The sequence below is a fragment of the Moschus berezovskii genome, chromosome 13, assembly GCF_049115385.1.
Source record: "Moschus berezovskii isolate FMDL1 chromosome 13, NW_MosBer_1.0, whole genome shotgun sequence".
In the NCBI taxonomy this organism is placed as follows: domain Eukaryota; kingdom Metazoa; phylum Chordata; class Mammalia; order Artiodactyla; family Moschidae; genus Moschus; species Moschus berezovskii.
The window spans coordinates 15,498,832-15,520,091 of record NC_142472.1 but is presented as its reverse complement, the minus strand read 5'-3'; the positions used below and the strand labels follow the sequence as shown (position 1 = coordinate 15,520,091).

The following is a 21,260-nucleotide window of genomic DNA, read 5'->3' as shown; positions in this document are numbered from 1 at the left end:
TCTGAAATCTGTAATATGCAGGTGAGCCTTGACTGTGAGCAGGCAGATTTGGAGGTATGACCATTTCCAGCCAGTAATTCTGGTTTCTGAAGGATGTCACCACTGAGTCTTTATACACCCACCCTGCTTTTCAGCAGCATGTGGATTTTGTTTTCTTAAATTGGGTCGATTGCTTCACCTTCTTCTCCCCGAAAAGCAGTGCACCTCTGATTTCATTTAAGTTTGTGAGTCTTTTACAGTAAAATTCTACAAGAGAAGAGGTGTGTAGAGCATTTAACCATTAAACGCAAAGAACGATAGGATGACCCACTACTCTTGAATTCATAGGACAAATTTAATGATGAAATTGGGACACATCTAAAAAAAACAAAACTGAAAGTATTGGTAAATTATTTTTCTATTTGTTTCCTAGATTGAGACCTTTCTTCACAGATTCTCAGGTAGCATTACTCTAGAATTTTAGAACATACTGTTCCATGGATAGAGAGGCAATCTAAATTATTAAAATGCTGAAGTAGTAGATAATACTAAGATCTACTTCTATTTAAACTACATTTGTAACTTTCTATAAAAAGAAAGAAATGTGAGTTTATTTCACAGAGTCAAGTGTGTGGTTTCCATGTATTGCTTCTGGAATTAACCCTGTTAATTTTGGTGATATCACTTAGAGAAATCATCCCAACATTATGTTTCTCTAGGAATTGATTCCTTGTGACTATTTTAAAAGGAAACTTACCAAACCATTCATTGAAAAACATACAAATGTGGTAAAGAAATAATTCCTAGAGGATCTGGATAAAGGGGTGATTTATCACCCTAAGTTATTGTTGTTCAGTTGCTAAGTCACCTCTGACTCTTTGTGACCCCATGGACTACAGCGTGCCAGGCTTCCCTGTCCCTCATCATCTCCTGGAGTTTACCCAAGTTCATGTCCATTGAACAGATGATGCCATCCAGCCATCTCATCCTCTGTCTCCCTCTTCTCCTTCTGCCTTCATTGTTTCCCAGCATCAGGGTCTTTTCCAATGAGTCAGCTGTTTGCATCAGGTGGCCAAAATATTGGAGCTTCAGCTTCAGCATCAGTCTTTCCAGAGAATATTTAGGGTTGATTTCCTTTAAGATTGATTAGTTTGATCTCCTTGTTCTCCAAGGGACTCTCAATAGTGTTCCCCAGTACCACATTTCAAAAGCATCGATTCTTCAGTGCTCTGTTATTGTCCAGCTCTCGCATCTGTACATGACCATTGGAAAAATCATAGGTTTGATTATATGGACCTTTGTCAGCAAAGTGATATCTTTGCTTTTTAACACAGTTTAATTTTGTCATAGCTTTCCTGCCAAGAAGCAATCACCTTCTAATTTCAAGGCTACAGTTACCATCTGTACTGATTTTAGAGCCCGAGAAGAGGAAATCTGTCACTGCTTCTATCTTTTCCTCTTTTATTTGCCGTGAAATGATGGGACTGGATGCCATGATCTTAGTTTTATTAATGTTGAGTTTTAAGCCAACTTTTTCACTCCTCTTTCACCCTCATCAAGAGGTATCACTAAATCAATGAAGTCAGTTTTTAAGTGAACCAAAAACCCTATTTATTAACTTGTGTATGATGCCTAACTGGATATGTGAACCCAAACTTACAGAGTTAATCTGAGAATGAATAGGAGGGAACCACTATGTTTTCCTCTTTATGAACTTCAGTTAAAAGGAAAAGATGGCTTAGAAATTTTTTAAGGTCCTCTAGTTCTGTTTCCTCCTTCTTTCTTGGCCGAGATGGACATTCAGAAGGAAGACAGTCCTATGGATGTTGCCTGTCTCATTTTGTTTATTTTTCTAAATATGCTGAAAATACATTTTTCATGTACTGAAAACTTGCCAACTTACGGTAAACTGATAAAAGTTCATCAGAAATTAGCGCTATTGGGGTGCTAAAAAGCAATGGCAGCTCCAAAAATATAACATGAGTAGTGCCTAAGGATGAAGCACTTTATCACTCAGAGGTTAAAAGGTCATAGTAGATAGAACTCTGGAAGTGAATCATTGATGTGTTGCTTCTGTTAAAAAGCAAAGCCAAAACACCTTAGATATTGGGATTTGGAATTAAAGGTAGAGTATGGGGGCTTCCCCAGTTGCTCAGTGATAAAGAGTCTGCCTGCAATGGGGGAGAAGTGGGATTGATCCCTGAGTTGGGAAGATTCCCTAGAGGAGGAAATGGTAACCCGTTCCAATATTATTGCCTGGGAAATCCCATGGGCAGAGAAACCTGGTGGGCTACAGTCCATAAGGTCCACGACTTAGCACCTAAACAATAACAAAAATGTTCTGTCAAAACTGGGAAGAAATCATGCAGTTAAATGTCCGACATTGATAGCGTCTCTGTTAGGACACAAGTGTGTCTCATCACACAGGAAACCAAGATGCAGAAACCTGGGCGTCAGCAGCCTGTGCATCAGGAACCATGTGCTTCAGTCCTTGCAGTGGAGACAGGTCACATGTCCATTTCCCGGGGCCTTGTGTTAGGTGAACTTCCTTTACTGCTGGCCCTGCTCTGGGAAAAAGCTCTTCCCCATCTGTTTATTGCATTTCAGTGTCTCCTGGCCCACACTAGATTTTCTCTTTGAAAAGTAAGAAAGTTCCACAAAATGTGGAAACCACCTGACCTCTGTGTTCACCCCCTGTGAGGGGTGTGAGTACCTACTACACATAGTGCACAGAGTGATGATGGAACAGGGTGCCGTATAAGTCCAGTTTATTATTTTCCAGTTTTGCTGTATTCTATTATTTTCCCAAGCTCAAAAACAATCTGAGGTATTCTAGGCTGAGATGTATAGTTTTGAATAGTAGTTATTTGTTTTATTTTCCTTAAATTATAACATTTTCAGTGTTTTCATTTGTTTAAAGTGTGATATTATATCTTGGAGTCAGTTAATTGTTATAAGAATATATCCTTTTTACAACTACACTTACTAAGAAAACAGTGTTAGATATAAATTATTTATCCATATGCATTTAGTTTCTAATTAATAGGAACAGTTATGTCATGCAATTAGAGTCACTTATGTCTTCATTCAAGTTGTTGCTGTTTGTCGCATCTGACTCTTCTGCAACCCCATGAACTGTAGCCCGCCATGCTCCTCTGTCCATGGAATTTTTCAGTCAAGAATATTGGAGTGGGTTGCGATTTCCTTAGCTAGGGGATCGCACCCAAGATTGAACTCAAGTCTCCTGTTTGGCAGGTGGATTCTTTACCACTGAGCCACCAGGGAAGCCCACCTTCAGCCAACCAATATCTACTAAGAGCTTGTTAGGCAATGCTGCAGATTCTGGGGCTGTCACAGTCATCAAGAGACAAAATGTCTGTCCTTCTGAAGCTGAAATTCTCCAGGAGAAGTTGAAAATCAAGCCAGTGCATATGTAAGAAAATAGTGCTGATATGTGCAAAGGAGAAAATGAAGCAGAGCATGAGGAGGGGCAAGCTGCAGCATTATTAATCATGGGCAATATCTATTGATCTGTTACAAATTCTGCATGCACTGACACATTTAATATTCTTAACAATGTTAAGAGGTACAGTTCAGTTGAGTTCAGTTGCTCAATCGTGTCCGACTATTTGCAACCCCATGAATTGTAGCACACCAGGCTTCCCTGTCCATCACCAACTCCCGGAGTTCACTCAAACTCACGTCCATTGAATCGGTGATGCCATCCAGCAGTCTCATCCTCTGCTGTCTCCTTCTCCTCCTGCCCCCAATTCCTCCCAGCATCAGAGTCTTTTCCAGTGAGTCAACTCGTCGCATGAGGTGGCCAAAGTATTGGAGTTTCAGCTTTAGCATCAGTCCTTCCAATGAACACCCAGGCTGATCTCCTTTAGAATGGACTGGTTGGATCTCCTTGCAGGCCAAGGGACTCTCAAGAGTCTTCTCCAGCACCACAGTTGAAAAGCATCAATTCTTCGGCGATCAGCTTTCTTCACAGTCCAACTCTCACATCCATACCTGACCACGGGAAAAACCATAGCCTTGACTAGACAGACCTTTGTTGGCAAAGTAATGTCTCTGCTTTTGAATATGCTGTCTAGTTTGGTCATAACTTTCCTTCCAAGGAGTAAGCGTCTTTTAATTTCATGGCTGAAATCAGCATCTGCAGTGATTTTGGAGACCAAAATATAAAGTCTGACACTGTTTCCACTGTTTCCCCATCTATTTGCCATGAAGTGATGGGACCAGAGCCATGATCTTAGTTTTCTGAATGTTGAGCTTCAAGCCAACCTTTTCACTCTCCTCTTTCACTTTCATCAAGAGGCTTTTGAGTTCCTCTTCACTTTCTGCCATAAGGGTGGTGTCTTCTGCATATCTGAGGTTATTGAGATTTCTCCCCATAATCTTGATTCCAGCTTGTGCTTCTTCCAGCCCAGCGTACCTCACAATGTACTCTGCATATAAGTTAAATAAGCAGGGTGACAATATACAACCTTGACGTACTCCTTTTCCTATTTGGAACCAGTCTGTTGTTTCATGTACAGTTCTGACTGTTGCTTCCTGACCTGCATACAGGTTTCTCAAGAGGCAGGTCAGGTGGTCTGGTATTCCCATCTCTTTCAGAATTTTCCAAAGTGTATTGGCATCCACACAGTCAAAGGCTTTGGCATAGTCAATGAAGCAGAAATAGATGTTTTTCTGGAACTCTCTTGCTTTCTCCATGATCCAGTGGATGTTGGCAATTTGATCTCTGGTGCCTCTGCCTTTTCTAAAACCAGCTTGTACATTTGGAAGTTCACATTTCACGTATTGCTGAAGCCTGGCTTGGAGAATTTTGAGCATGACTTTACTAGCGTGTGAGATGAGTGCAATTGTGCAGTAGTTTGAGCATTCTTTGGCATTGCCTTTCTTTGGCACTGAAATGAAGACTGACCTTTTCCAGTCCTGTGGCCACTGCTGAGTTTTCCAAATTTGCTGGCATGTTGAGTGCTGCACTTTCACAGCATCATCTTTCAGGATTTGAAATAGCTCAACTGGAATTCCATCACCTCCACTAGCTTTGTTCGTAGTGATGCTTTCTAAGGCCCACTTGACTTCACATTCCAAGATGTCTGGCTCTAGGTCAGTGATCACTTTATCATGATTATCTTGGTCGTGAAGATCTTTTTTGTACAGTTCTTCTGTGTATTCTTGCCACCTGTTCTTAATATCTTCTGCTTCTGTTAGGTCCATACCATTTCTGTCCTTTATTGAGCCCATTTTTCCATGAAATATTCCCTTGGAATCTCTCATTTTCTTGAAGAGATCTCTAGTCTTTCCCATTCTGTTGTTTTCGTCTATTTGCATTGATCACTGAGGAAGGCTTTCTTATCTCTCATTGCTATTCTTTGGAACTCTGCATTCAGATGCTTATATCTTTCCTTTTCTCCTTTGCTTTTCTCTTCTCTTCACAGCTATTTTTAAGGCCTCCCCAGACAGCCATTTTGCTTTTTTGTATTTCTTTTCCACGGGGATGGTCTTGATCCCTGTCTCCTGTACAATGTCACAAACATCCGTCCATAGTTCATCAGGCACTCTATCAGATTAGTCCCTTAAATCTATTTCTCACTTCCACTGTATAATCATAAGGGATTTGATTTAGTTCGTATCTGAATGGTCTAGTGGTTTTCCCTACTTTCTTCAATTTCAGTCTGAATTTGGCAATAAGGAGTTCATGATCTGAGCCACAGTCAGCTCCCGGTCTTGTTTTTGCTAGCTGTATAGAGTTTCTCCATCTTTGGCTTCAAAGAATATAATCAATCTGATTTTGGTCTTGACCTTCTGGTGATGTCCATGTATAGAGTCTTTTCTTGTGTTGTTGGAAGAGGGTGTTTGCTATGACCAGTGCATTCTCTTGGCAATTCTATTAGCCTTTGCCCTGCTTCATTCCATACTCCAAGGCCAAATTTGCCTGTTACTCCAGGTGTTTTTTGACTTCCTACTTTTGCATCCCAGTCCCCTATAATGAAAAGGACATCTTTTTGGGTGTTAGTTCTAAAAGGTCTTATAGGTCTTCATAGAACTACTCCACTTCGGCTTCTTAAGCGTTTCTGGTTGGGGCATAGTCTTGGATTACTGTAATATTGAATGGTTTGCCTTGGAAACAAACAGAGATCATTCTGTCATTTTTGAGATTGCATCCAAGTACTGCATTTTGGACTCTTTTGTTGACCATGATGGCTACTCAATTTCTTCTAAGGTATTCCTACTCACAGTAGTAGATATAATGGTCATCTGAGTTAAATTCTCTCATTCCAGTCCATTTTAGTTCACTGATTCCTAGAATGTTGACGTTCACTCTTGCCATCTCCTGTTTGACCAATTCCAATTTGCCTTGATTCATGGACCTAACATTCAAGCTTCCTATGCAATATTGCTCTTTACAGCATTGGACCTTGCTTCTATCACCGGTCACATCCACAACTGGGTATTGTTTTTGCTTTGGCTCCATCTGTTCATTCTATCTGGAGTTATTTCTCCACTGATCTCCAGTAGCATATTGGGCACCTACCGACCTGGGGAGTTCCTCATTCAATATCCTATCATTTTGCCTTTTCATACTGTTCATGGGGTTCTCAATGCAAGAATACTTGTTTGCCATTCCCTTCTCCAGTGGACCACATTCTGTCAGACCTCTCCACCATGACCCGCCCAGCTTGGGTGGCCCCACACGGCATGGCTTAGTTTCATTGAGTTAGATAAGGCTGTGGTCCTTGTGATCAGATTGACTAGTTTTCTATGATTATGATTTCAGTGTGTCTGCCCTCTGATGCCCTCTCGCAATACCTACCATCTTACTTGGGTTTCTCTTACCTTGGTTGTGGGGTATCTCTTCACGGCTGCTCAAAGCGCAGCCACTGCTCCTTACCTTGGATGAGGAGTATCTCCTCATGGCCGCCCCTCCTGACCTTGAACATGGAGTAGCTCCCTTTGACCCTCCTGTGCCTGCGCAACTGCTGCTACTTGGAAGTGGGGTTGTACACACCTTTATAATTATGATATTATAGTCTTACTTAGAGTTTAGGAGAAGGCAATGGCACCCCACTCCAGTACTCTTGCCTAGAAAATCCCATGGATGGAGGAGCCTGGTAGGCTGCAGTCCATGGGGTCACTAAGAGTCAGACACAACTGAGCGACTTCAGTTTCACTTTTCACTTTCACACATTGGAGAAGGAAATGGCAACCCACTCCAGTGTTATTGCCTGGAGAATCCCAGGGATGGGGGAGCCTGGTGGGCTGCCGTCTATGGGGTCGCACAGAGTCGGACATGACTGAAGTGACTTAGTTTCGGAAGATAAGATAGAGTAGGTTCAGGAACTTGTCCTGTTGGCACAGGCAGGCAAGACTTATGCCCAGGCTGCCTGGCTTCAAATCTCCAATTTATTTTTGTTTGGCTGCAAAAAAATAGTCAACAAAAGAGTCTAAAATGCAGTACTTTGGTGCAATCTCAAAAATGACAGAATGATCTCAGTTCATTTCCAAGGGAAACCATTCAGTATCACTGTAATCCAAGTCTATGCCCCAACCACTAATGCTAAAAAAAGCTGAAGTTGAACAGTTCAATGAAGAGCTAGAAGACTTTCTAGAACTAAAACCAAGAAAGATGTCTTCTTAATCATAGGGGACTGAAATGCGAATGTAGGAAATCAAGAGATACCTGGAGTAACACGCATGGTTGGCCTTAGAGTACAAAATAAAGCAGGGCAAAGGCTAACAGAGTTTTGCCAAGAGAACGTTCTGGTCATAACAAACACCCTCTTCCAACAATACAAGAGACAACTCTACACATGGACATCACCAGATGGTCAATACCAAAATCCGATTGATTATATTTATTGCAGCCAAAGATGGAAAAGCTCTATACAGTCAGCAAAAACAAGACGGCAGTTGACTATGGCTCAGATCATGAACTCCTTGTTGCCAAACTCAGGCTTAACTTGAAGAAAGTAGGGGAAAACACAAGGCAACTCCGATATGACCTAAAACAAATCCCTTACAAATTATACAGTGGAAGTGACAAGTAGATTCAAGGGATTAATTCTGAAGTACCTTAAGATCTATGGACAGAGGTTTGTAACACTCTACAAGCGTTGGTGAACAAAACCATCCCCAAGAAAAAGAAATGCAACAAGGCAAAATGGTTGTCTGGGAAGGCCTACAATAGCTGAGAAAAGGAGAAGCTAAAGGCAAAGGAGAAAATGTCAGATATACCCATCTCAATGCAGAGTTCCAAAGAATAGCACAGAGAGATAAGAAAGCCTTCCTAAGTGATCAATGCAAAGAAATAGAGGAAAACAATAGAAAAGGAAAGACCAGAGATTTTTTTCAACAAAATTAGCAATACCAAGGGAACATTTCCTGCAAGGATAGGCACAATAAAGGGGAAACACGGCATGGACCTAACAGAAGCAGGATAGATTAAGAAGTGGTGGCAAGGATACATGGAAGGACTATTTTAGAAAAAGGTCTTAATGACCCAAATAGCTACAATGATGTGATCACTCACTTAGAGACAGACATCTTGGAACGCGAAGTCAAGTGGGCTTTAGGAAGCATCATGATGAAAAAAGCTAGTGATGACAGAATTCCAGCTGATCTATTTCAAATCCTAAAAATGATGCTGTGAAAGTGCTGCACTCAATATGCTAGCAAATTTGAAAGACTCAGCAGTGGCCACAGGACTGGAAAAAGTCAGTCTTAAAACTCAATATTCAAGAAACTAAGACCATGGCATCCTGTCTCATCACTTCATTGCAGTAGATGGGGAAACGGGAAACAATGACAGACTTATTTCCAAAATCACTGCAAATGGTGACTGCAGTCATGAAATTAAAAGATGCTTGCTCCTGGGAAGAGGAGTTATAACAAACCTAGACAGAATATTAAAATGCAGAGACATCACTTTGCCAACAAAGTCCATGTAGTCAAACCTATAGTTTTCCCAGTAGTCATGTACCAGTGTGAGAGTTGGACCATAAAGAAGGCTGAGGGCTGAAGAACTGATGCTTTTGAACTGTAGTTCTGGAGAAGATTGTTGAGAGTCCCTTGGACAGCGAGGAGATCAAACGAGTCAATCCTAAAGGAAATGAACCCTGAATTTTCCTTGGAAGGACTGATGATGAAGCTAAAGCTCCAATACTTTGGCTACCTGATGTGAAGAGATGACTCTCTTCACATCAGGAAAAGACCCTGATGCTGGGAAAGATGGAGGACAGGTGGATAAGAGTACAAAAGAGGACAAGATGGTTGGATGGCATCATCAAGTTAATGGACCTGATTTTGAGCAAAATCCAAGCAATAGTGAAGGACAAGGAACCCTGGTGTGCTGCTGTCCATGGGGTTGCAAAGTGTTGGGCACGACTCAGCGACTGGATGACAATAACCTGTATCCATATGCTGGGGGAAATAAGATATTGTGTTTTATTTTTCATGTGTTTTCATTCACTATAATGCATTTATGACACTGAAGAAAATGCACTTGATTGGTCCACTATTTATAGGATTAAACTTGGGAAAGAACCATCATCAGAATGGGTTCCAGGATTACTAATGTATAAGGGGCAGTTTGCCATTGCTTAAACTTGCATATATTAAACTTTAGAAAATAGTAAAGGGCCAATAAGCTTATATCTTCAGAGAATGAGATTTCTATAAAATTTTTGAAAGTTTTTCTTTAGTGTACCAACTCCTATGCAAAATGTACTTTGGGAAACTTGACTCAACCATAAAGATACTTTTAAGTTTTCCGTTTAAATCACATTGGGAGAAATAACTTCACTTTTTGAGAAACTTCCTTAACTAACCCCTAGGTGGGGTTTCTGGTGGATATCCTGTGGTGGGACTGGGGGACACTGAGATCTTTCTGCCCTGAGTTGACTCCATCTTTCTCAGTGAACACTCATTGGAAGGCGCTCACCCCATCACCTGTCTGTACATGTAAGATACGTAAGAAGTCCCGAGGTTGTCAAAGCTCTAATTCTAAGAGGCTTGTCTACTTCAGTAGCAGTTTGCTTAGAAAAATGTCATTCTTTCTGTATCCGCAGGTACAACTCAAAGAATCCATCGAAGGTCTTCCTGCTAAAATGAATACTGAATTAGCAGAATCTGGATTGAACTTGAGTGTTGGTCAGAAACAACTGGTGTGCCTTGCCAGGGTTATTCTCAGGAAGAATCAGATATTGATTATTGACAAAGCCACATCATACGTGGATCCAAGGTATGGAGCTGAGCCCCAGGAAATCTTGACTCTGACTTGTAAATGTGGCAAATGGAAAACACTTAGTGAATCTTTGAAATGTTTTTAAGTGCTCCTTTGGCCTCATGGATATGTATTGATAATATTAATTCCAGAAAACAAAGGAAAAAACCAAGACATGTTATATGGTGTTAATGTTGCTATGAGGCATCCTAAGAGAGCTGAATTCCTAAATCCAGCTCCGGATTGTTTCCAGCAATTTTGAGAGAAGACTAATTTTCCATTATTTTATGAAAAATAGTAAATTTCTAAGTAGACTTTTATACTTAGTTTTTTAGGAACAAGACTATATGTTAAAGTATTGATTTTTAAAAACATTATAAAAATATCACAGGATATTTTTAATTCTTAAGTCTGCTTTTCCTGTCTTTACTGAACTAAATCAACTTCTTTGTTTCTAGAACTGATGAGTTAATACAAAAAAAAACTCATGAGCGATTTGCCCAGTGCACTGTGCTGACCATTGCACACAGGTTGAGCACTGTTATTGACTGTGAATGGATAATGGTAAGACCCTCACCATGTTAGTTGTTTCCATTTATGTTCACTTTTCAATGTATCCTTCCATGTAAAATTTGATAGGAACGTCCATTAATTTTTCTCTTAGTTTCTTCTCTCATTCCTGAACATTACTTTAGTACTTAACTACACTTTTAGAATGCATTATTAAATAATATATCCAGTGATCTTATATTTTCATATTAAAAGTTTATTTGAATTGTCTTGTTTTATGATGGCCAATGATTAAAATATTCCAAACCCAAGTTAGAGCTCCATATTTTAGTGGTGTGGAACACAGTCATTTTCACTGTGTCATAGAAGTTTCAGCATTTTTGGATTCTCTTATCAAAAAATTAGCCTCTAATTTAGACTGCCAGGAGGTTGATGGCTAAAGTTGTAGAATTTCTTAGGAGTCCATGAGAAGAAAAGGCCTAGTGAGAAAAGCAATACTTTAACTGAAAGGATTTAATATAAGAAATTAATTACATAGGGATTCAGTTCAGTCAGTTCAGTTCAGTTCAGTCGCTCAGTCCGACTCTCCGCGACCCCATGAATCACAGCACGCCAGGCCTCCCTGTCCATCACCAACTCCCGGAGTACACTCAAACTCATGTCTACAGAGTCGGTGATGCCATCCAGCCATCTCATTCTCTGTCGTCCCCTTCTCCTTAGAGGACTAGAAAAATGAAACACTGGGTAATGATTTTAGAAAGCAGCTACCATATCCTAGGACAGATCTCCAGACCTGAGAACTCGGAAGAGAGGCCCTAAAGAATTGATGCTCGGACCTCTGAGGAGAGGTCACTGCCCGGTTGTTGGTCATATTTGTGAGGGGGCAGCATGGGACTGGTTCTCCATGTGGTAATAGCTGGGCGCTGGAGTCATGTCCCAGTGCTGAGGTGATGCTAGTAGCAAAATCAGGTAGAACATTAGCTGTGTTTCCCACCTTCAGTCTCCATCTAGTGCCCCCTACTGGCAGGACCTAACAAAGGCCACCTGGCAAAAGAGTCTGAACTGTTGCAGTAACTTGCAGAGACCCAGCTTCTGCATCACAGATCCGAGTATGGAAGGAAAGGCAAATCAGGGATGAGAGACTAAATAAACAATCAGAGAGTCTCGCACAATAGCTCTGTTCTGTACACGCGGCAAGCTCCAGGCTTTGGTCTCTGGTTATCTGCCTAGTATCTTCCTTCCAGGTTTGGTTGACTCTTTCTTCCTTAGGAATTTAACATTTCCTCCCTTAGCTTTATTTCCTTCCTCCGTCAATTCCTTTTCTCTTTTTTGTTTTATCTCTTTCTTTGTCCTTTCCCTCTCTTGCTTGCTTAGTTTCAATAAATGAGAAATGGGATGTGGCTTTATAACATAAGAAAAGCATTCCTCAAAGGAAAAACTGTGGCAGCAAATAATCTCAGGGAATGCAAGATACTTTAAGGTATTTTGATGATCCATACAAAACAGGAATCACTAATGAGTGGTCAGTAATACCCACATAGTACCATCTCTTTGGACTTCTTGGGCAGCTTCTGGAATATCACCTCCTGTCCTCCTTCACATGCATTGTCAGAGGGATCATCAGTGGGGCACTGAGTAGATACCAGGCTGTCAGCATTGAGGCAGTGCCTGTAGCCTCACTCCCCAAGCTGGACGTGCACAAAAGTGAGCTCTGGGGAGGCAGAGGACAGGAGTGGGGCGTCCCCAACCAAAAGGATGCTCTAGGCTCCAAGCAGTGTGTCTGGCTACCTGGACTAGACATCACGGTAGGAAGCAGGCTCTACCTGCAGACTTTCATGAGAGATGGAGTGGCATTCAAGATTGCCCAACAGTGACTCTTAATTTCTAGAAATGTTTTGTGTCAGACATCCTTTCAGTTCAGTTCAGTTCAGTCTCTCAGTCATGTCCGACTCTTTGCAACCCCATGAATCACAACACGCCAGGCCTCCCTGTCCATCACCAACTCCTGGAGTTCACTCAAACTCATGTCCATCGAGTCAGTGATGCCATCCAGCCATCTCATTCTCTGTCGTCCCCTTCTCCTCCCGCCCCCAATCCTTCCCAGCATCAGAGTCTTCCAGTGAGTCAACTCGTAGCGTGAGGTGGCCAAAGTATTGGAGTTTCAGCTTTAGCATCAGTCCTTCCAATGAACATCCAGGATTGATCTCCTTTAGAATGGACTGTTGGATCTCCTTGCAGTACAAAGGACTCTCAAGAGTCTTCTCCAGCACCACAGTTCAAAAGCATCAATTCTTCGGTGATCAGCTTTCTTCGCAGTCCAACTCTCACATCCATACATGACCATGGGAAAAACCATAGCCTTGACTAGACAGATATTTGTTGGCAAAGTACTGTCTCTGCTTTTTAATATACTATCTAGGTTGGTCATAACTTTCCTTCCAAGGAGTAAGCGTCTTTTAATTTCATGGCTGCAATCAGCATCCTCAGTGATGTTGGAGCCCCCAAAAATAAAGTCTGATACTGTCTCCACTGTTTTCCCATCTATTGCCATGAAGTGATGGGACCAGATACCGTGATCTTTGTTTTCTGAATGTTGAGCTTTAAGCCAATCTTTTCACTCTCCTCTTTCACTTTCCTCAAGAGGCTCTTTAGTTCCTCTTCACTTTCTGCCATAAGGGTGGTGTCTTCTGCATATCTGAGGTTATTGAGATTTCTCCCAGCAATCTTGATTCCAGCTTGTGCTTCTTCCAGCCCAGCGTTCCTCATGATGTACTCTGCATATAAGTTAAATAAGCAGGGTGACAATATACAGCCTTGACATACTCCTTTTCCTATTTGGAACCAGTCTGTTGTTCCATGTCCAGTTCTGACTGTTGCTTCCTGACCTGCATACAGGTTTCTCAAGAGGCAGGTCACGTGGTCTGGGATTCCCATCTCTTTCAGAATTTTCCACAGTTTATTGGCGTCCACACAGTCAAAGGCTTTGGCATATTCAATGAAGCAGAAATAGATGTTTTTCTGGAACTCTCTCGCTTTCTCCATGATCCAGCGGATGTTGGCAATTTGATCTCTGGTTCCTCTGCCTTTTCTAAAACCAGTTTGTACATCTGGAAGTTCACAGTTCATGTATTGCTGAAGCCTGGCTTGGAGAATTTTGAGCATGACTTTACTAGCGTGTGAGATGAGTGCAATTGTGCAGTAGTTTGAGCATTCTTTGGCATTGCCTTTCTTTGGGATTGGAACGAAGACTGACCTTTTCCAGTCCTGTGGCCACTGCTGAGTTTTCCAAATTTGCTGGCATATTGAGTGCAGCACTTTCACAGCATCATCTTTCAACATTTGAAATAGCTCAACTGGAATTCCATCACCTCCACTAGCTTTGTTCGTAGTGATGCTTTCTAAGGCCCACTTGACTTCACATTCCAAGATGTCTGGCTCTAGTTCAGTGATCACATTATCATGATTATCTTGGTCGTGAAGATCTTTTTTGTACAGTTCTTCTGTGTATTCTTGCCACCTCTTCTTAATATCTTCTGTTTTTGTTAGGTCCATACCATTTCTGTCCTTTATCGAGCCCATCTTTGCATGAACTGTTCCCTTGGAATCTCTAATTTTCTTGAAGAGATCTCTTGTTTTTCCTATTCTGTTGTTTCCCTCAGGCATCCTTTGTCCTTCATTTTGTGTTCGTGAATGCTAATTTGAAAAGTATCCTTTTATTTCTAGTTTTTACCTGTCACTTTATTGTTCTTACCTCTCACCATCGTATTTCAAGGACTGTCCCCCAACACACCATTTTTCAATAACAAATAAATGATGCTGTGAAATGTATCTGTTTCAAACCCTTTGTCAGACTTTAGACATAGCAGCAGAGAAATGGCTTGATCTCCAGCTCATTTAAGGGTCTGTTCAATTACATTCTTTGCTCCTAACTGTACCCTGAAGATTTATTTTTGGTTTTTGGTATTATAGCATTAATGACATTCATAGTAGCAGATTCTTTTTATTATCTAATTCTTAGAAATACTGTTTGAAATGTGTGGTTGGTTAGGGAAACTGAAGAAGGATAGAATTTGGTGGACACGTCGCCTGGTCAGTCCTAATATGTTATCATTCAGCACCTGATCTGCGGATATGAACATCTATATTCTCTGAACCAGTCAGCTTTCTTGATATTATCAAAATACGTTCATTTTTTTAATGCTTTACTTACTGATTTGTTGTTCATTCACTCAGTCATGTCCAACTGTTTGCAACCCGTGGACTGCAGTATGCCAGGCTTCCCTGTCCTTTGCTACCTCCCAGAGCTCACCTTCTGTCATCTGCTTCTCCTCCTGCCCTCAATCTTTCCCATCATCAGGGTGTTTTTCAGTGAGTTGGCTCTTCACATCAGGTGGCCAAAGTATTGGGGCTTCAGCTGCAGCATCAGTCCTTTCAGTGAATGTTCAGGGTTGATTTCCTTTGGGATTGACTGGTTTGATCTCCTGCAGTCCAAGGAACTCTCAAGAGTCTTCTCCAGCACCACAGTTCAAAAGCATCAATTCTTAGGCTGGCACCCAGGTTCTTTATGGTTCAACTCTCATATCCATACATTACTTCTGGAAAAACCATAGCTTTGACTATACGGGCCTTTGTCAGCAAAGCAATGTCTCTACTTTTTAATACACTGTCTAGGTTTGTCGTAAGTTTTCTTCCAAGGAACAAGCATCTTTTACTTACCAATATCTCCTGGTAAGGAGATTATAAATCTCTGCAACCTCAGAGTTTTCTCTCTTGGTCAATGTCTGTGAACAAATCTTTGAAGTAGTTTATGAAGCAGTGCACTGCCCATCCCTCCCCAACTTTCTAGTTTTGTCTTACTCTGTTCTCCCTTCTTTCTTTACAGTCAAAACCACACTGATGGTCTTTCAGTTCTCCAAATTCAATGTTCACTATCGTACAATGTGCCCTCTCTGGACTGTTGGCTTAGTCTAAGGTATCTGCCGTGGAAATGGTGAGATGGTGGGACTTGCGGTAGATAAGGAAGTGGAGCCAAGTGGACTGTGTAATGGATTGAACATGGAATCTGAGGGCAGAGAGAGAAGCGGATGCTGGTTTCTGGGTGCAGAGACTGAGCATCTGGGTGAATGGGGAAGATGGAGCGAGAAGGAAAATGCAAGGGTTCTGTTTGGGCCTGTCATCTTTATGATGAATGACCTTGTTTCCAGAAAGGATCTTACCCTTCACTGTGGAGCTGCTTTTCCCACTCCTGTGCTGGGAGACCTTCAGTTTAAGGTTCCCTGGTTGAGGTCATCAGTGATGTCATGGGGAGGTCCCACCAGGAGATGTAAGCTTGGCCTCATGTTTACATCTTGGTCTGAGCTGGTTGTGGTTGCTGACTCCTCTGGTAGGAATAACAGGATTAGACCTCAAGGCACCAAGAGACAGGCATCCCCCAGCTTCAGGGTTGGGGATTGTCCTCTGTACTCCATTCACCCCAGGTTAAAAGTTTGTATGTTATTCTAGAGCTTCTAATTACCAGTTGGTTTTCAGTGCAGCAAAAACATCACAAATAATGTTCTTTCTCAAACCTTCAATTTTTGAGGCAATCTTATTTTTATTGCTTGCTTTAGAACTATAGACATACCTTGTTTTATTGTGCGTCCCAGATATTGAATTTTTTACAAATTGAGAGCTTGTCATAACCTGAATCAAGCAAGTCTATAGGCACCATTTTTCCATCAGCATTTGCTTATTCCATGTCTCTGTATCACCTTTTGGTAATTCTCACAATATGTCAAACATTTTCACTATCATTGCAGTTTCTTTGGGGAGCTATAATATCAATGATCTTTGATATTACTACCATGACTTACTGAAGTCTCTGATGATGGTTAATATTTTTTAGCAAAGCCTTATTTTTAAGTTAAGTTCTGTACATAGTTTTTTTCAGACATAATGCTATTGCACGCATACTTGGGTATAGTATAGTGTAACATAACTTCTGTTTGCCCTGGAAAACCAGAAAATTTCACGTGACTCACTTTACTGGAATATTCACTGTATTCTGGTGTTCAGAAACTGAACCCGCAAAAGCTCTGAGGGATGCCTGTACCAGTTCCTTTCTGGAAAGCAAGTGATTGTTCTGAAAGCTTTAAGGGTGTAAAGACAAGTCAATCTGCTGCAAAGCCTGATGATTCATAGGACGGGCTGCCAGCCTGGGGAAGGAGCTGGGGAAGTGACAGATGCTGACGAAGGGCATAACCAACAGTGCTGTCACCACAAAGTCCTGTCACTGCAGGTGTTTAAGGTGTAATAATTACATATTGTTGCACTGATGAATACTTCTGCACAAAAATAGATGGATATTTTCTTTTATTCTGTTTTTTAAAATGAAGAGCCTGACTCATAAAAATATTTTTTTGTTACAAAAAAGCAACAAATATGCAAGGTAGAAATAGGAAAAATTTTAAATATCTCATAAAGGGAGGATTACAAAATACCCACCACCAGAAAGTAACAGTTGTATAGTGCTATAATATTATTTGAATAAAATTAGAACTATTAATAGTTTAATAATTAATCTTATGCAAAACAGAGTATTTAATCAGAATTTTTATAGCAACAATATATTCTTAAAATCTCCCATGTCATTAATTAATTTTCTATAGCACAATTTTAATGGTTGCCTAAAATTTCATCTTAGAGATCGAGTATAATTAATCTGAATCTTTGACATAATATGGGCTTCCCTGGTGGTTCAGACTGTTAAGAGTCTGCCTGGAATGCAGCAAACCCAGGTTTGACTCCTGGGTCAGGAAGATCCCTTGCAGAAGGGAAAGGCTACCCCACTCCAGTATTCTTGCCTGGAGAGTTCCATGGACAGAGGAACCTAGCAGGCTACAGTCCATGGGGTCGCAAAGAGTTTGACATGAATGAGCAACTAACACTTTCACTTTAGAGATTATATATTTTTCAAATTGTCACTTTTATTAAAAAATCTTGAAATAATTAGATGGATATGGTTTTGCTTAGTGTAAGTAAACAAGAGAAAAGACTTGTTGGGAAACAACTGTGACCCAGTTAGTAGCTTTGTGTATGTGTTGGCTCTCTGAAGGGATTTACCCAGTTTTGGTTTGTTAAACCAAACCATAAACATTTCAGAATTTTATTTTACAAAGAAATTATCTTAATTTTAAGTATCTTAAAGATATCATAACAGCAACTAAGTTATGACTAAGTGTAAAAGTCATAACAGCAACTAAGTTAATCTTCCTCATTTGCTCCAAAACAGTGGAGAAAGACAGACAAGTTAGAAACGCTTTTTGTCCTTAGACTCACTACTGTCTCTACATTAGAGGGCTCTTCCTACAGATTTTAGGATTAGCTGGGTGCTTGTGACCTGCTTTCTCTGCAGCCAATAGCACAGCTGTTGCCTCCAAGTCCCGCACACTGCAGTCTTCATGTCACCCGAATTCTCCCTAGAAGCACGAACAAAGAAGCGTCTGACAATCTGTACTTGCATTAACAGTATTGTTGGCTGTGGTCAACATTTTCACTGTCTGCAGTTAGAGAATTCTTTGGAAATGAATGATGAAAAACCAAAACTGGGGACAGAAAACTCAGATTCCACCTCTTTTGTTTATAGTCAATCTTATGATTTTGTTTTTTGTTTCTTCCTCAGCACAAACCTCTTCTCAGTAGAATTTTCCCCAGAGAAATCAAAATCAGAAACTGTTGTAACATCCCCACCTGGAAAGCACAAAACAGCTCACGCCTAACTAGAGTTTTACTTAAATTCTGTTTTTCACCTTCATGGAACATTTCTTTCAGAAGCCTGCATGGCTACAATTAGAACATTTCAGAAGAGAAAACTCCTTCAAAAATTCCAAAAGATTTCACTCAGGTTTTGAAAGGAGAATAACTAATCCGGAGGTAGAAAGCGTAGTTGGGGAGAAGAGATCTGCTAAGAGGGGAGAGCTTATGAGCAAAGGCAGCAGATTTGGGAAAGTGATGTGGAGGTGACCGTGAGCCAGCCTTCATCATCCCACTGGTGAGAGACTAATTTATTATTTGAAGACCTAGGAAAGGATTTTCAGATAATACTTGCCACGTTGCCCAGTGAGAAAATCATGGGCACCCATTTTACCAATGAGGGACCCACTATGCAAATTTGGACAGCTGTCCCTGTGTCATCTCCTGGCAACCAGAAACAGAGATATGACAGATCTTCCCCTTGCAACTCTACTTGTCAATAAGTGGGGCTCTATCTCTATTATTGCCATCATTTATCAGGCTTTATCTCCATCCTCTCCTGCCCGCCCCCTCTGTGCACTCACACACCTCCCCTTCATTCCTCTTTTTCACTGATGGCATCTTGCCAATGAATGGATCAAGTTATCTTGCAGTGGGTCCATGTAATTTTTATGTCTAGACAGCTACCAGGAATGTCTGCACATAAGCAGGTTTGATAAACACATCTTCATTGAGCTTATGTAACTCACTCACTTGTTCAGTATAATGTGTTTTTACTTAACCTACTAGAGCTTGATAAGTATTTCAAGGTTGGGGTTCCTGGAGAGATCCTGGGGTTCAAGAATTATTATCACACAGTTTATAGTTTAACTTGTGTTACAGCAAGGGTGGGGACATAGTGGGAAATTACACAGTGTTATTCTTATAAGGGATGTTAAAAATCTAAAACTATACCTATTTTTCTGGACACAAAGAGAATTTAGATTTTCTTTATGTTTATTTGTTCTGAAATATCTAGAATCTTTGATCAAGCCAGTAAATGCAAAAGCTAAGTTGGTAAAATTCTGTTTCCAGCTATTTTTCAGTCTATGTACCATCTTAGCTCCTGTAGTCCCTAACGTCTTGCCTTTTAAGTTTAATGAGATCCAATTTCTTTTTGCTTTTATTTCTTTTGCTTTGGGAGACTGATCAAAGAAAATATTGCTGCGATTTATGTCAAAGTGTTCTCTACCTGTGTTTTCCTTTTGTTGTATAGTACCCAGTCTTATCTTGGGTCTTTAAACTATTTTGAATTTATTTGTATGTGTGGTATGAGGGAGTCTTATAATTTCATTCATTTCCAGGTGTGCAGCTTTCCCAGTACTGTCTAGCAAAGAGATTGTCTTTTTTTCAATATATGTTCTTACCTAATCTTTCATAGATTAATTGAACACAGATATTTGGAGACCTGTGTTTTAAAACTGCAGGTTTTCTTCTCCAACATCAGGAGGAGCAGTTATACTCTATTGTGCTATGCTTAAAGTAAAACTGCACGCTCAGGGCATCTAAATTGGCGTGCCCAATTGACATATAGAAAATTCATTATGTGGAGGAGACATTCAATTATTCTTGGGCTCTTCTGAGAAAGGTGCTCTTAACAATGATTTACAGTATAAACACAAGATAAATAGGAATATGCCCTTTGTGAGATTTAAAAAATGTTTCCAATTAAATACAAAGGATGAAGTTAACTGCAATACCTATGTGTAGAAAAAATAACTTGTGTCTTGTTTGGAGTTCCAGCATATTCTCTTCTTTGTTTAAAAAATAATATTAATTTAGTTTTGGCTGTGCTGGGTCTTTGTTGCTGTGTGGGCTTTTCTCTAGTTGCGGCAAACATGCAGACTTCTCCTTGCAGAGGCTTCTGTTGTTGTGGAGCTCAGGCTCTAGGCGCTCAGGCTTCAGTATTTGTGACATGTGGGCTGAGTAGTTGTGGTGCATGAACTTATTTACTCCACAGTATGTGGGGTCTTCCTGGACTAGGGAGCAAGCCTGTGACTCCTGCATTTGCAGGCAGATTCTTTTACCACTGAGCCACCAGGTAAGCCCATACCACCTATTCTCTTTAGATATATTTACTCTAAATATGACCTAAATGAAGAATTAAATTCCACTTAACATCAGAATTATTTTTGTAGTTCTATTGTTTGGGTCAATTGTTTCAGGTACCTTTCCCCTCTCCATAACCATTAACCAAGGTCACTCATAAGTAGAAAGGCAGAGTTAAGAGCCCCTTTCTCTTCCTTTCAATTTCCAATTAGCAGGTTTGTTAATGAGCAGTAAAAGGGGTGAAAGGCAGGCAACTTAAGAAAGAAAGAGAAAGAAGCAAATAAAGGTAATTTGTGAAAACGGATTCAGATCCTCGGCAGTTCAGGTTGGGCCGCCCCATTTGCTGTGCAGGCTGTGATCACTTCAATTTGGAGCTCAATTTCTTATTTGCTTTTATAGTCTTATCCAAAAAGAAAACTGGATTTCTAGAAATTCCTTCTGTGCAGAGCAGTTCCGCAAAAGCTGCTTATATAGCAGCTCTGTTTGCCAGCCTTCCACTCTCATAACAATAAACTACAGCCACAGCCGGCGTCAGGAAGCATCTTAACCTCTTGGACAAGGGATTCAGCCCCTCTTCTTGTTGTTCAGTTGCTCAGTCTCTCAGTTGCCTATTCTTTGCGACCCCATGGACTGCAGCACTCCAGACTTCCCTGTCCTTCACTACTTACCGGAGTTTGCTCAAACTCATATCCGTTGAATCGGTGATGCCATCCAACCG

General features: G+C 40.7%; 1 protein-coding gene across 1 annotated transcript in view; it reads left to right on the top strand.

Moving 5' to 3' along the window:
- Positions 1 to 21,260, top strand: part of LOC148775810 (ATP-binding cassette sub-family C member 4-like) — a 148,190-nt gene that overhangs the window by 114,720 nt on the left and 12,210 nt on the right. The window contains exons 27-28 of the mRNA XM_088842649.1: positions 10,059 to 10,231; positions 10,672 to 10,777. Coding sequence (XP_088698775.1) covers positions 10,059 to 10,231; positions 10,672 to 10,777 — 279 coding nt within the window. The remainder of the gene's footprint in view (positions 1 to 10,058; positions 10,232 to 10,671; positions 10,778 to 21,260) is intronic.